This window comes from Glycine max, chromosome 11 (genome assembly GCF_000004515.6).
Source record: "Glycine max cultivar Williams 82 chromosome 11, Glycine_max_v4.0, whole genome shotgun sequence".
In the NCBI taxonomy this organism is placed as follows: domain Eukaryota; kingdom Viridiplantae; phylum Streptophyta; class Magnoliopsida; order Fabales; family Fabaceae; genus Glycine; species Glycine max.
Window position 1 is genome coordinate 7,598,499 of NC_038247.2, and position 15,791 is coordinate 7,614,289.

The 15,791-nt window shown below is 35.3% G+C and overlaps 1 protein-coding gene across 7 annotated transcripts; it reads left to right on the forward strand.

Annotated features, from left to right (window-relative positions):
• Nucleotides 1–343: 343 nt before the first annotated feature.
• LOC100810034 (ENHANCER OF AG-4 protein 2) lies at nucleotides 344–15,405 on the forward strand. Of its 7 annotated transcripts, none has more exons than XR_003263380.2 (14): nucleotides 344–784; nucleotides 1,508–1,584; nucleotides 3,378–5,315; nucleotides 5,401–5,899; nucleotides 6,509–6,617; nucleotides 6,762–6,874; nucleotides 7,321–7,508; nucleotides 8,828–9,488; nucleotides 9,573–10,065; nucleotides 10,346–10,438; nucleotides 10,737–10,834; nucleotides 11,616–11,815; nucleotides 13,465–13,569; nucleotides 15,037–15,405. XR_003263380.2 is itself a non-coding variant. In XM_026124377.2 (12 exons), exons 1-11 carry the CDS (start codon nucleotides 674–676, stop codon nucleotides 10,802–10,804), a joined length of 4,350 nt encoding a protein of 1,449 aa, XP_025980162.1. In that variant the 5' UTR covers nucleotides 344–673; the 3' UTR covers nucleotides 10,805–10,834; nucleotides 11,616–11,923. The 7 variants fall into 7 exon arrangements, 2 of the variants coding, with proteins under 2 accessions (XP_025980162.1, XP_040862598.1); XR_003263381.2 differs by having other exon boundaries at nucleotides 15,104–15,405; XR_003263382.2 differs by having other exon boundaries at nucleotides 15,113–15,405.
• Nucleotides 15,406–15,791: the final 386 nt, after the last annotated feature.

Below are 15,791 nucleotides of genomic sequence, written 5' to 3' on the forward strand. Positions count from 1 at the left end.
TAATTAATTGTATTGTATTTTCAAAGTGAGTTTGATTCGTCTCAAAATTTTATTTGTAAGTCTCCTTTGATAAGTTCCAGATATTCAACTCATTTAAATTTTGTCATTATAAAAAAACTTGTCTCATCATCACTTAATACATCAAATCTAATGATAGATATTAAAATAAAAATCTGAAAATTTCAGATAATAAAATAAAAAATAACTTTTAGATAGTAAATTAAAAAAGAAATATATTACTATTATAAAAAATATTATTAAGCCTAAAATTTTTTTTGCAACTAGGTGAGGCCGGTCTGGTTGGATTTTGAAATGATACGCTCAAAATCAAAACGAAAAACATTGTAAGCTGTGGCAAAACCGAAAAAGATCAGAAAATTCCCATTAGGTCCCATACTACTCCTTCTGGCCGTAGCCGAACCCGAAACCATTTTCACAAAAAACAAAATATACTATTCTCTCTTTCTCTCTCTGCCTGCGACCGCCTCTCCTCTCCTCGCATCGCAATTCCCTCACCACTCTCAGATTCTCTCCTCCGCCGCGCTTCGCCCCCCTCCGCCGCCGCAAGATCCCCGCGCGGGATTTCTCTAGGGTTTTCTGATCGTCCCTCTCTCCTTCTCCCACGACGTCGTTTTTGAATTGCGGTCACTCTGTGTAGCGTCCACGAGCCGCCATGGCTCCCGGGCGTCGACGCGGAGCGAACAAGGCTAAGGCCAATGGCCACTTGAGTTTGGGCGATCTTGTACTCGCTAAGGTCAAGGGCTTCCCCGCTTGGCCTGCGAAGGTCTCACTCTCTTCCTTCTTCTACCTTTTTCTCTTCCAATATTATTATGATTATGCGTTTTTGTTTTGCGATGCATATCTCATCTCTCTGTTTCACTGTTGGTTCAGCATGGCTTTCATGTCCTTTTTTTCCTGTTAGTTTGTGATATTGCTGAGACGAGGGAGGGATTTTACATTGTTTGATGTCATATGACTAGAATAGTGAATATAAGTAGGGGGCAACCCTCATTAATACCCTAACTTTTAGGGTTAAGTTATACCCAAACTCAAATTCTAAGATGGTACTAGAGTCTGGTTGTTGTTATTGTTGTTGTTGGGTCTACAGAAATACCTGTTATTATACCACCTATAGATGTCCAGCCTTGCAAATTTCATGCTCAAGATGTTTAGTACTCGACGTGAGGAGTGTGTTGGAGATCCCACATTGACAAGGGATATGACTAAAATAGTATATATATGTGTGTGTGTATACACATCATAAGTTAGCTTTTAAGGTTGAGTTAGGCCCAAACTCAAATTTTGGGATATGATTTACTTTGCTTTCAGTTTATGGGTTATTTACCATAGTGTTGTTAGTGGTATTCTTGGTAAATTTGATCTGTCGTCGCATTTGTATGATGTCTCTTTCTGCATTGTTATAAGGTTTTCCACTCATGGTGCTTGGTTGAACTTTCAGTTATTATTAGTACTGAGGATGCTGATTTTGTTGCATCTTTCTATTCAGATAAGCAGGCCTGAAGATTGGGACAAAGTCCCTGATCCGAAGAAATATTTTGTTCAATTCTTTGGTACAAAAGAAATGTAATCCTCTCTCACTTAATTTCTCTTGTAATTACTTTGCAGCTTAAAAGTATGTGAACGGACAGGTTGTCATGTAATGATTGTAATCTGATGAATGGTGATGATTTCTATTGGAATGCCTTTAGTAACTGGTGCCATAAATAAAGGAACTTTTATGTGTAGTAAAGAGGAACACCCTTAAGCTGTCAAGTTTGTAGTATAATTTGAAATTTTGAATGTGAAAAAAAAAATGATAAAAGTGGCATATGTGGAATTTTGGAAATAATACCCCGTCACTTGCTGTCTCACTAATTATGGTGTGAGTTTCTATTTTGAGCCTTTGGTTTTTAATTAATACTTGACACATCAACTGATAAAAGTTTACATTGAACTTAAAAAGTATAGACTAGATGTGTGTAGTGCATTGTAGTGTATGAAGAACAGTGATGGTACGGATTATACCACGAGGAATAATTGTGGTTTCATTTCTAGATCAATGATGCCAGGTGTCTAATTGGTGGATATAAATAGTTATTTCCATTAATTACTCTTAGTGTATAATTGGCTTTGCTATCTTTGGAGGACTAACTTAGGTCCCTTTGGCTTAAAGAATGGATAATGCGTGTGCCCATTTTTTATTTTGTGCTAAAATTCAAATTCAATTGAAAAAATGGGAGTGGCAAGGATGGGTCATGTTATTCCTAATTACTTGGTCTAGGAGTAGAGGCTATAATGTGGTGTCAAAGACCAACTATCCAAAAAGCTTAAGCTGCTAGTTGGAGACATAGGGATGATTTTAATATTATACATCTGTAACATATAAGTTTTCTAGATTGTGGGTCATAAGAGAAAGAGAGCAAGTTTTAGTGAGGCTGAAGATATTATTGTGTGTGTGTGTGTGTGAAAATTTTCTTTAAATGTGAGGACATTCTGTCATGATCCCTGCAGTTGGGGTTGTAGAGATGATTTGATTGTTGGAGAAAGGATTAAACAGTTTATTCCACAAAATTTTAGTTTTAAGTTGTGTAAATTAGATAAAGCACCTGTGGTATTTATGGTTCAGAATTTAATTGTCTCTCTTCCTTGTATTGAGTTTTTAGGGATGGAGGGGTTGCATCCTGTCTAGGCTCCCCTACTACCTTCCATGGTCCTTGAGTGTATGCAAAAAGAAGAGGACAGAGAAGTCATATATGATATACCTAATGAATGACACGGTCAGAATATTGAATTGAATCTTTTCAAGTAATGAAAAAATCAAATTCGGGGATTTAGTTGGATGTTATAGTGGAATATGCTGCTTGAAATTTCAATTCTTCCCACAAAGAAAGTGGTTTTAGTGTTTTTAGCTATGGTTTTTGATCTTTTTTGTAGTTGTATAGACCTTCAAACATCTATGTCTGCAAATATTAGTTCTTGATCAACAATAGCCTAATAGAAAACTTGTTGATGATGGAATCTTTTGAGATTGTATCCTTCTTGCAAAGGGTTTGAACAACTCTTTTAAGCTATTTTATATCTTCTGTTGGTTGTTTTTCTTGACTTTGGTTATTCTGTAAGGATATTTTGTCCTTTGCTCAGCTGCCGTCCTTGCTATTTTTTATGTTTGTGAAGTAAAAGATAATAAGATTTTGTACTTTACAGTATACTATAATTTTAGTACTTTTTTCCATTTAGTCCTCAAATTAATTTTTTTTAACACTTGTGTTTTTTGTCCTTCATATTTATTCTTTTCTTTTACATTATAATACAATGTTGAAACTCCTGCATTTTATTTTCTTACAACTGTACCTATGTTATGTTCTTGTCCTTTGCAGAGCTTTTGTTGCCCCAGCAGATATTCAGGCATTTACCAGTGAGGCTAAAAATAAGTTGTCTGCTCGTCTTCAAGGCAAGACAAAGTACTTTGCCCAAGCTGTGAAGGAAATATGTGCAGCATTTGATGAGATGCAGAAACAGAAGGCTAGTGGTTTGGCAGATGACACCGATGATTCTCATATTGGTTCAGAGGCTCCTTCTAATGATGGGGTAGTAGGTAACCTAAAGGATGCTGCTGATGCTGTATCAAATGCAGAAAAAGATAACATTGATATGGATAATGTTTGCTCTAATTTGGAGTACTGTGTGCCGAGAATAGGAGAAAATGACAGCCAAGATGAAAAGCTCTCTGTATCTAACCATCCAAATGAAAGTTCTTCTGTTTCATCACCTGTGATAAAAAACAAATTAGCCATTGGTTCAGAGACAAAGAAAAATGCTAACAAATCTAGTTTTAAAGGTGCTAGTAATGTTAATGATTTTAGGCAAGATGCTAATGGGCATAGTGATTTAACAAATGGAACTAAGACAAGAAAGCTTGATAATGGCTCAAGGAAGAAAAGTGAAGCTGCAAGTGGTAGTAATAGAAATGGTGGATCATCTACTGGAAAATTTATGAAGGAGGGAAATTGTACTGGCCGTGGTGATCTTTCTAGGTCTGGAGAGACATTGAAAGCTGTGAAGAAAAGGAAAAATGCATTTTCTGTCAAATCAGATTCTCCAGATACTCTTAAGCCAAACGATAATGGTACTACTGGAGAAAAAGATAGCAACTTGATGAAAGTGAAAACAAGTCATGAGGTAAAAAATGAGCTGCAGGAGATCTCGTTTGATTCTGAGGATGCCGATGGTAAAAGTTCTAGTATGAGGAAGAAGACCCAACTTCATGCAAAGCATAATGTAGGAGGAGCAAATGAATCTTTACATGCTACCAAGAAGTTGAAGCTTATGGATGCCAAAGATGATTCAACTTTAGGGTATACTTCAAAAATTCTGAAAAGAGCTTCGCCTGTCTCTACTGTTATTGAAGACAGACCATTTAAAAAATTAGAATCTAAGAAGTCTACACCAAATTTGAAAACAGAAAAAAGCTTGCCATCAAGGGGTCAAATTGGTGGTGCAGGTTCTGATGATTCTGTCCATGAGTTACTACCTGGGACTAAACATCATAGCCAGGTTCAGAAAATTATGCCTGATTCTGCTGGCATTGCTTCTGATGAAAAGAAAGAAAGAAGTTTTCTTAGACCGAAAGGTGATACAAATAATGTTGTGATAAAACAAGTAGAGAGGAAACGTAGAGCTGTTTGCCTTTTTGATGATGACGACGACGACAAACCTAAAACTCCTGTTCATGGAGGAGCTGCAAAAAATATGAAATCGTCTTCTGTTTCAGAGGTCAAGAAGAGAAACATTGTACACTCAGAGAAGTCTGATGTTGTTCAGCTGGCTCAAAGAAATTCCAGTGAACTTGAGGACACCCATTTGAAAGAGCCGTCTTCACAATTACATGATGACCGTTTGTCAATTCAGCAGCCTCTAAAAGAGAAAGATGACGAAGTAATTCCTGTGCATGTCCCTTACAGTCCTGAAAAATTAGATTTGAAGCAGTTTCCCTCCAATGTGACAAAATTAAGCTCTGTCTCTCCACTAAAATCACCACAGTTGGTACCTGCAACTAAGTCAAATGCTGAGCGGAATAAAGTATCCAAAGTGTCGCTTAAAGTTTCCAGTAATGCTACTCAAAAGAGGGCAGAGCACGGGTCTTCAAAGTCTTCACATAACCTTAGCTCTTCTCAGAATCAAGTTGTGACTCATAAAAAGAAACCTGCAATGTCTGCAGAAATTTTTAAAACTACTTCGGAGACATTGCCTCAGGCAGTTGAAGTTCCTGCTACAACAGTTTGTTCTAAGGATCCTGATGCTCTACATGTTGATAGGTACATATGCTTTTGGTTTTTTCTTGTTTCTTTTGGATTTATTTACTGATCCTTCTCCCTTTTTATTTTCTTCATTGTATTACAGATTGGAGGTGGGCACAGAAGAGAAAAATAGTATATATACTGTTTCTGGGACTCCTGAATCTGCTAAAACTATGAAGCATCTTATTGCGGCTGCCCTGGCAAAAAGGAAACAAGCTCATTCACAATGTCTTCCTTCTGGCTTTCCCAATGTTCAGGAGGGGACTCCTAGCCCCTCCACAGTTCAGCCATTTCTGCCTGTCTCGAGCAATTTTGTGCCAGCAGATATACAGGGAGTTTATGAACACACAACATTGGCTTCTCCACCAACTAAAGAGCTTCACTCTGCTTCTCATAATCAACTTGATGCTGATGACATTGAGGAGAGGAGAGTTGGTTCAGTGCAAAGGGGTCTAGGAGGCTCGCTGAGTGGTGGTACTGAGGCTGCTGTTGCTCGTGAAGCTTTTGAAGGAATGATTGAAACATTGTCAAGGACCAAGGAAAGTATTGGCCGTGCAACTCGTCTTGCCATTGACTGTGCCAAGTATGGCATTGCGAACGAGGTCTGCTCCATCATATTATTTCTAGTTTTAAAGTTATGAATCAGACAATGACTTTCCCCCTAATTATTTTCCTATCTGTATGAGAGGATGGAATTGCTATAGAAAAGAATTTAACGGCTATTATAGCATACAAAAATGTGTCTTAATATTTAGTTGGAAGTGTGAAGGTTGGGATCCCTTAAATGAGCATTGTCAGTTTAATTTGATGAGAAAGCTCGATATGTGGATAAGTTCATGAAGCTAAGCCTCAAGTTTATTGATAATAAAGGTCTTGGAACATTATTTTGTATATTATTAATATGTTCAAAATTTTAGTTTAATTACTTCTACTATCAGTTTACTTTAATGCTTTGTGTGTTAATTTCTTGCATATATGATTGTGATAAATAACTTGTCATATAGAAAATCTTGGTAGTTTGAACATCAAGGATCCATGGAAGATAAGGGATGAATCTTTTTTGTTTAATTTATATTTGTTAGTGACCATTTATTGGAATGTGAATAATAAAATTTCTAAATGTTATACTTTTGCTACTGATTTTGGCTGTTCTGTTATTTTGATGGTTAATATACCTATAGTAGACTTATTCCCTAGTCCTTTTTGTTTAGGTTGTTGAACTTCTCATCCGAAAGTTGGAAACTGAAACTAGTTTTCATCGCAAAGTAGATTTGTTTTTTCTTGTTGATTCCATCACCCAGTGCTCACATAATCAAAAAGGTGGGTGAAGATATTAGAGAATCCTTTACTATTATCATTTATTATCGCTGTTTTTGCTTTCCCCTCTCTTCCCTGGAAAAATTTGTTATTACTTTAGGTAGTGTTCTCTTAGTGGCATTGATAAAGTGTAGAGGACATTTTTAGGCATTGCTGGAGCCTCCTACATCCCTACTGTTCAGGCAGCGTTGCCACGTCTTCTTGGTGCTGCTGCTCCCCCTGGAGCTAGTGCCCGTGAAAATCGTCGTCAGTGTCTCAAGGTCAGCCCTCTCTCTCTCTCTGTCTCTCTCCGAGTTAATATTTAATATTACAACAAAAGAAATTGCATTGAGAGGAAAGCAGCAGAGTAGAACTAGGGGGAGGATAAGACAGCATCCAATTAGTTAAACAACCCATGGAGATAGTGGATCTCCTTTCATTCATGACTCAACAAGATATCTTGGTTGACTATTCACTGGAAACAAGAGGCAATAAGAATTCGACCTTGCTGTCTAACATGATTGTGACTAGTAATTCTGATCCATCAGGCACTTTATCTAAGATACTCTTAATCAAAAGCTTTCTGAAAATCCACAATCTTTGTTTAGTGAAATGGGGTTTGTTTAAGTAACTGGATGATGATGCTTTACTTTTCGTAAGGAAATATATGTTAGGTGGATATCAGATTTGTTTCATTGTTTGGTTTTCTATTTTGGGTGGATTGCAGGTTTTGAGGCTGTGGCTTGAGAGGAAAATTTTTCCTGAATCAGTTCTTCGCCGTTACATGGATGATATTGGAGTTTCAAATGATGATATGACAGTTAGCTTTTCTCTCAGACGTCCATCTCGAGCAGAGCGATCTGTGGATGACCCAATTAGAGAAATGGAAGGCATGCTTGTTGATGAGTATGGAAGGTGTGATATTCTGTCAATTTTTTTGACTGCTACCTGTATTAAATTTTTGTTGGTCATATTTGTACAGATAGTATATTTATCCTTTTATAATTACTGAATCCGGAATGTGCTTGACGGAAGGGTGCAGTCATAAACAAGATAGTATGTAATGAAAGTTAGAAAATTGAAAAATACACAAAATGCAAAAAAGAAATGCATCAATTGTTTTGGTTTAAGTAATGTTAATGCAATTATATTGTTTGAGGAGAGTTTAGCGAATTTAAATCCTGGTTAAGAAATTTCCAAGTTAATATTTAAGTTTAGATAAAGTTAAACTTATTTCAAATCATATTTAGTTAAAAATTGGTTTTATACTTGCTTTTGTGTGTTGTATAATTTTTTTGGGTGAATCTTGTTTGAAATTTAAATAAAATAATGTGAAAGATACTTCAAAACTATTGATTAAGTAAAATTGTTGTATAGTATGATATTATCTTTATAACTAGTTTGCCTTTAAACACTGATCATATAAGAACTAAGCAAGCATGCAAGGTTCTAAATCCATGCCATGGAAAAGCTATGTATCTTTGAAAACTTAAATTATGTAGTGGTGAAAGTTTTTGCATATTCTAGAGTTAACAAGGTTCTGGTAAACACTCAACCTATTGATTTATGTTGACCTATTATACGCTCATGTTACACATGAACAATATCCATGTTAAAATTGTTAGCAAAATACTAAGATATGAATAGGAGAAAATAATCTATAGAATTCACACATGTTCTGATGTTCATGATGCCACAATACATAAAATTTTTCATATTGGCCTTGCTATTATTCAATGTGAGATGAATCTTGTAAGCTGGATCTGGGATTGGAATCATATAATATAGAAATACTAACTAAATCTAGTTTTTTGTTTTTTTTTGGCTTAATTGCACTTTTTACCCCCAACTTTTTTTTTTGGTGAATTTGACCCCTAACCTTTTACTTTTTTGGCAAATTTTACCCCCAATTTTTAAGCTTATTAATGGATAAATGATGGAAGGTAAAATTTGCAAGTTTCTTAAAAAGTTGGGGTTAAAATGTGCCAAATTCATTTGTTAGGAGTAAACTTCACCAAAAATTAAAAAGTCGGGGTAAAAAATGCAATTAAGTCTTTTTTTTTAAAAAAATAAAATTGGTGATGGCTTTCATTTGTGAATTTTAGTTTGCTAGATTCGATTAACTAGATAAAGCTTTACTGTTTATTTGTTTTCTGTTTTCTTGCCATTCTATTTGCTTTAAAAAGTAATTTCTATTTCTGATTCATGTTATATTCCTGGATATTGTGTTCCAGTAATGCTACGTTTCAGCTGCCTGGGTTTTTATCTTCACATGCATTTGAAGAAGATGAAGATGAATATGAAGATGCTATACCAATCAATTTGTGTAAGGAGACATGTGATGCGTCGCCAGCAGATCCCCCACATACCCTTGGAGAATCAGAAACTTCTACTGTTACCCCAAATGACAAGCGCCATTGTATCTTAAAGGATGTGGATGGCGAGCTGGAAATGGAAGATGTTTCAGGTTATCCAAAGGATGAAAGGCCCATATTTTTTAACAGTTCTGATGAAATTGATTTGCAACATCAGGACTCAGATAGGAATTTAGATCCAACTTCAAACATTTCAGAAGAGACGTCAGTTACTCCAGAGGGTTCTCCTCCTATGCCACTCGATTCACCTCCTCCACCCCCACCTTTGCCTTCGTCACCTCCGCCACCTCCTCCTCCATTATCTCCATCTCCTCCCCCACCTCCCCCACGCCCAATGTTGCAACCCCCACCTCCTCCTTTACCACCCTCAGCCCCTCCAGTGTCATTGGTTCCTCAATCGTCAGGACCAGCTCGGCCACTTCTCTCCCAGTCATTAATGCCATCTCAGTCATCACATCAGTCTTCCCCACAGTTGGGTTATCAGCAGAGTGTACCTCATGACTTTAGTGGCACTACTAATGTAAGACTGTTTTTCTTTTGATATCACTTGTTTGTCAGGATTTGTTTGAATTGCTGATTTTGACAAATGCAGTCATCTGTGCAGGGTAACCAAATAGTTCCAATGACTGGGAATTCTTTTCCTGGAGGTCACAATAATGCAGTTGTCAAGAATGAAGTATTTCCACAGCCCTCTGCTTATGCTCCAACAGCTGGCTGCAGCTCCCAGGAACCTTCTGGTTTTAACCCTTCAAGGCAATTAGAATACGGACAGAATGATATGTACCTAAATGCTCAAGTTCCTCAACCTAACCATCAATTTCAGCAGGGTAATCCCCCATTTGCTCAGAGGCATGCACATGCTGCCCCACCCCAAAATCCACCAAATCCATACTCATATTCAAATCCTACAGTTCAGCAGCATCTTCCACATTCATTCCATCCTCCCTTCCCTTTACCATCCCTTCCAGATGGCCGGAGACAATTTGTTGCTGATGAGCAATGGAGAATGTCATCGAGTGAATTTAAAACAAACAGTCAACATGGTGTATGGAGAGGGAGAAGTCCTTCATGTCCTGGTCCACCCTATGGGCAAGAAGGTATGTGAATCTATTTGTCTCCATTCCAAATGTTTATTTTATTAAATTAAAATATGGCTTCCTTTAGGCTTTTTCTTATGTTTATATCATTCCTGAGGTTAGTTCACAGCTTCTTATAGAGGTTCTAATCCTTCTATTTTCTTTTCAATTATACATTTTGTAATTTTTTCATTGTTGATACAGGTGAAAGCTTTGTAGTTTAACTATTTTGTGTTTTATTTTGTTTGTTAGAACAAACTAAATATTGTATCTAAACATTGTTTTGATTATGGCGATGAAGGTCATTTTCGGCCATCACTTGAAAGGCCGCCAGTAAGCACTGTAGGTTTTCAGCGACCAATTTCAGGCAATCTACCTGTTGCTCCAATATCAGGTGATTTTTGCTAGTCTTTCCACTGCGATATACATGTGTCTGTATGTAAGGGGCATAATTTAGTGAGAGTTGAGAAACATCAATCTTTGTCATACAATCATGCATGGATGATTAAGATTATTTTTTTCAATCTAATCTGAACCATCTATTTTAATTCTATTGTTGAAATTCTTTTCTTCAATGCTCTTATTCCCTTGATACATGTGTGTGTGTGCGCGCATGCGTGTGTGTGCTTTACCCTGTTTGCACATCTACTTGTTAAGAAACTAAATTTAAAATTCATTTTTGCCCCTTTCAGGACATGTACCTCAGATGATGCCCTGTAGGCCAGACATTCCTGCTGTTAATAGTTGGAGACCCACTTGAAGTTGATTGGAGTCTTCTTATTAGTAGTAGGTAAACTTCTTTGTGTTTGGGAGGATTGCTTCCTGCAATAATGGCTGAACCAAAAGTTACAATAGGTGTTCAATGATTTTTGGTTTTTGTGTCATTCACAAGAGTGCAGACACCCCAATACTAAATAAAGAAATTGTTAAATAAAAATGTAAACACAGACAATTTATGTTGGGAAAATAAAAAATGCAATGTTTTCTTTAATTTGTACTTGGGAGAAGTAGAATTATTTATTGTTGAATGAAGTTCTGTGCCTCTGAAGCCTCACCTGAATTTGTAGTGGTAGGAAGTTTTGGCTGTGCATTAAAAAATTGGCCAACTGCTGAATAGATATTTTGGGTTTATCATCGTTGCAAAATTCTTCCAAGTGTTTGTGTATTTGAACAGCTTTGATATTTTTGTATCTATGACCGGAGGAGAATGAAAACTTTTTATTTAGCTTATTCTTCTTGTTATTTCTTTTATTTTTCTCTCTTTCTAGTAAACTTTAACAAAAAGAGCAAATGACTGCTAGATATAGTACTTGACAACATGGCATGATTGAAATATCAGGGATAAAGCCCTGTGAATATTTTTTCTTCTTCTGAAAAGTAAATCATGGACTTCTTCCATAGTCAGATGTGTTAAATAATTTTGAATTCATAACGGAAAGTTTCCCCTTCATCTGCAAAATTGGTGGATAAGAACATTGGTGATCGAGCTCATTTTTTGATAAGAAAGAAATGTATTTGATGTTCCTTTCTTTCTTAATATTGATTTGTTTTTACTGCTTGCTATCTTTCAGTGGTGTTGCTGGTGGATCAACATGCAAGGTTAAATTGTGCCCCAAAGTTAGATTCGCTCGTGTAGTACATACGACTTACCCATGAAGAAAATTTTGAAAACTTGTGGAGGCTTTTGACAGGAATGTGTATATTGTAATTTTTCCTGACAATGTATCCCAGGAACATTTGCTTCCAAGTTTAGGCCCATGTTTTTGACTTGGTTAGTTTATCTGTTTCCCATCCCTTGTAATTATTACATAATATCTATATAGAAATCTGTTTCAAGGACTCAATTTTAACTAAAATAAATGAATGTTAATTTTCTTTCTTTTAGGCTTTTTTTTTGTTTTTACATTTTATTTTCCCATAGTTTATTGCATTTTCTTAATAAATAATAGCATATTTCATGACTCAAATACCTATAAGTTATTACCTTTCTATATATGTGGTAGTCAGTTCTGGAGCTCTATGCTTATTAATTATTTTAGCCATGCTTATCAAAAAATGGGAAAAAAGGTAATTTATGGTGTGATGTTAAAGTTGTTTTACTTAATGTTACCTGACAAAGTTTGGTGTGAAATGGTCTTTTTATGAGTTTTTTAAAATTCCCTTCATTTATTTTTTAAATCTATTAATAGTTGTTTTTGGGGGCGAGGATTGTTAAATTTCTTGAGTAGACCATTCAAAAATTTAGAACAGCACCTCATTGGGTCAAATCTTTTGTCTATTAAGTTATACATGTAGTTAATAGCACTGACATGTTGCAGTTTCATAGAATTACAGTTGAGGTATTTCCCCTGATGAGTTTTTGTGTGCAAGGGGTAGTTTGGGAATGGTCTAATTTTCTTTTGCATTGTTGTGCAAAACTTTTAGGAGTGTTTTTACCCTTTACCTTATGGAATAAAGCTTTTTTTATGGTGTCTAGTTTTCAATTCAATGTTGAGTTTCTCTCTGGTATATATGGGGTTGCACATTTTTTGAAGTTGTGACTCTTTGTTCAATGATTTTTTAGTATTTGTGTTTCAGGATATCTTATGTTCTTGATCTTTTTTCCTTCCTCCTTGACATTTTTTCCCCGTTTTCTTAAAAAGAAAGCATGTATTACAAAAATGCTGGTAAGGGACATTAGTTTTGGACATGATGTTTTATTGGAATTTTGGATTTGGGAGAAACATAATTGTGAAATTCAGTTGCATGGTTGCTGAAACGTACCCATTCCGGGATTTTAAGTGGCCTAAGCTAGGCTTACTTGATAATAAACGTTCATAAAAAATTCATGCAGCTAAAACTGTACATGAATTAGAATGGATATGAATGATATACTGAATAAAAAAAGTGCATCATCTGAAACAATTCTGCAGAGTTCTCAATTGTGAGCAGTGTTGCTTTTGAGTTTCAATCCTTTTGCCTGATTGTATAATGAGTAGATGGATTAGCAGGCTTTTGAATATCATGTACTTTTTAAATGCTGCTTCTATGATTAAATGACAAAAAATAAGTGATGTTCATTGCATTTCCAATTGAAGAATTATTTTTTTTTAAATTGTGTTTGAGAAAATAAAAACACAAGTAGCTTCTAACCCTTGTTTTCTCCCCTTTTGATTGCAATTTTGGGGCACAATGGATTAGTGTGTAAGAATTTGAAGTTTGGTAATGAATTACCCCCCACCTGTTCTTGACGTAAAATTAAGCTGCACTGTTTTTCTTCATACCGTGCTTTTCAGTATACCTTATTTCAATGTTGATGGCTTGTGTAGTTTTTATTTAATCCACTTTATGGGCCCAAGTGCGTATGGTGATTTGCTGTTTGTTAAGTGATAACCTTTCAATATTGTTTAAGAGGAATTCTGAATATCTTGGCGATTTCAGGTTTTGGCAAAGCCAAAGAAGATGATGATCATTTTCTCATGTTTTGAATGTGATAACTGAACACAAGATTACAGTCCAACATACAAAGACTGCTGATTTATTGAGGTAATATTGTAGCGGAATTTCAGAACAGATAATTCTTTAGTTATGTTTTCTTCAATTATTGGGCATCTATAGTTCTAAACACAGTTCTAATGGATATTAATTCTTTATGACTAGTTTATCATTTATTGTACATTACAATGTCTAGGTTTTGTTCCTTTCTGGTGTAATGCATGCATCTCTCCATGCAATTTGAATTCATAGTTTTTTCTGAATTCTTACAAAAGAAAGTTGAAATGGTAAAGTTTTGTCATTAGGTGCTTAAATCTTCTCTAATATATGGCTTCAGTTTCAGTCTACCTATTTTGCCATATGATTATATATTTATGGATGATTATATTTACAACGACTTGCCATGAAAGCTAAGGCATAATCTGTCGTCATAGGTATCTTGTCGTGTGTTTTACATCCTTGCTCATTGTGATGTTGAAGTGTCTGCCTTTCCAACTCAAGGTTGGAGGGGTGGCTCAATATGTTTTGAGAATAGAGTTCTTCAACTTCACTCAGGAATGCTTGAGGATTGGAAAGTAACAATTGTTTATGAAATGATTTGATTCTGATTGAGTGAAACCTAGGGATAAGTAGTCTGAGACAGATAACACAGATGACAATCTTAGATGATAAAGATAGTCACTAAATTCCTGAAACCTGTGTTGTGGGAAGCTTATTTCTGAGGCTTTTGCTTTTCAAGATGTCTTAAATTTGAAGCATCTCATCGATCAATTTTTTCTAGTTCACGACATTGACTTCAATTGTCCATTCACTACTGAGCTCAATTGATTGATTCTGTGGCTCACACTAAAACTGCCTCTGATTTGTTCTCTCTGATTGTTAAGCTGCGACTAGTTGTATCGTTTAAATTGCTATCCTATGAGATTGTAACCAATCGGCAGAATTTACTAAAACATACTTAAATTCTGACACTCAAAGATGCTATACTTGATGCATGACATACTGACATTGGACTGGATTTGTGTTTCTTTCATGGTTTTAAATGAACTGAAAGAAACTCTTGTGAAGCAATTCTGCATTGTATAAGCTAGCATTGCTGTTGTCTAAATTGAACACTATTTTGAAACTCGGCATTTTGTTTTTGGATGTTCGCAAGTGTATTTGTTTTTACATGTTTTAGGCTGCTCGGGTTGTTGCCATGACAAATCTTAATATCGGATTGTTACTCTAAACCATATTCTTTATGGTTGTATTTCTCGTTTTGCTGTCATGGATGTAAAAGTAGGGTAATATTTTGATGTCCATGAGACTACAAGTCACTCTTTAATTGTTCTTCTATTCCTCAATATCATCCATTAGCTTCGTTAGCCAGTTCATTTATTTTACTTGGTTGGAATCGATTCTGATTATCACATTTATAATAATATTAAATCCGTACAGCAATATTGCGAGTTATCGGTGTAATTTATATCATTAAAACAGTAGATGGTTTAATACTTATTTCATTTCTTATTTTAGGGATGTAGATTCGAAATTCGCATGTAAGTTTTCGATTAAGGCTCACCCGTAGTCATTATTTTGAAAGTCTTTACAGAAAATGCATGTCCAATGGGATGGTCTGAAATTCTTGCCACGGGAAAGAGGACCAATGAATGAATTATGGAATAACAGCTATCATGTTTAGACTCTTAACATTGTTGAGAGGGTGTAATATTTAGGTAGGTTTTATTTGTAGCTGCAAAATCTTCAAAGATGAAGCAAACCAAATTTGTGGAACAAAACGTGTATTTGGGAGCTAGGACTCCTTAACTAGGAGAGGTGGACCTTCCGCCAAAAAATGTACGGTAAAAATCATTTACGCTTAAATTAATTTCTAATTAGTTTGCACACAAGGGTGCTGCAAGGATTTAATTTTTTTTATATTTTTTCACTTTTATTTTTTATATATTTATTCATTTTTTGTTATTTTTTTAAGTAAATCATTTTATTATTTTTCTGTTATTTTATACTTTTTAACTGTTTCAACTGTTTTTATAAAATATTTATAAGTTAATAAGTTAATTTTTTAGCTTCCGGTTAAGTAATTTTACCAAACATAGCCTTTATCACCATCTTTTGGGATTATATTGCTGTTGTAAAAGGAAGAAGTTAGAAACACAAATGAAAAAGAAAAAAAAATTAATAGATGCGGCAGCTTAGATTTTAGCCTATTACAATGAAAAACTCTTGCGGCGCATCTTCAGCAATGATTTGGTCATTTGATTGTAAGGCTA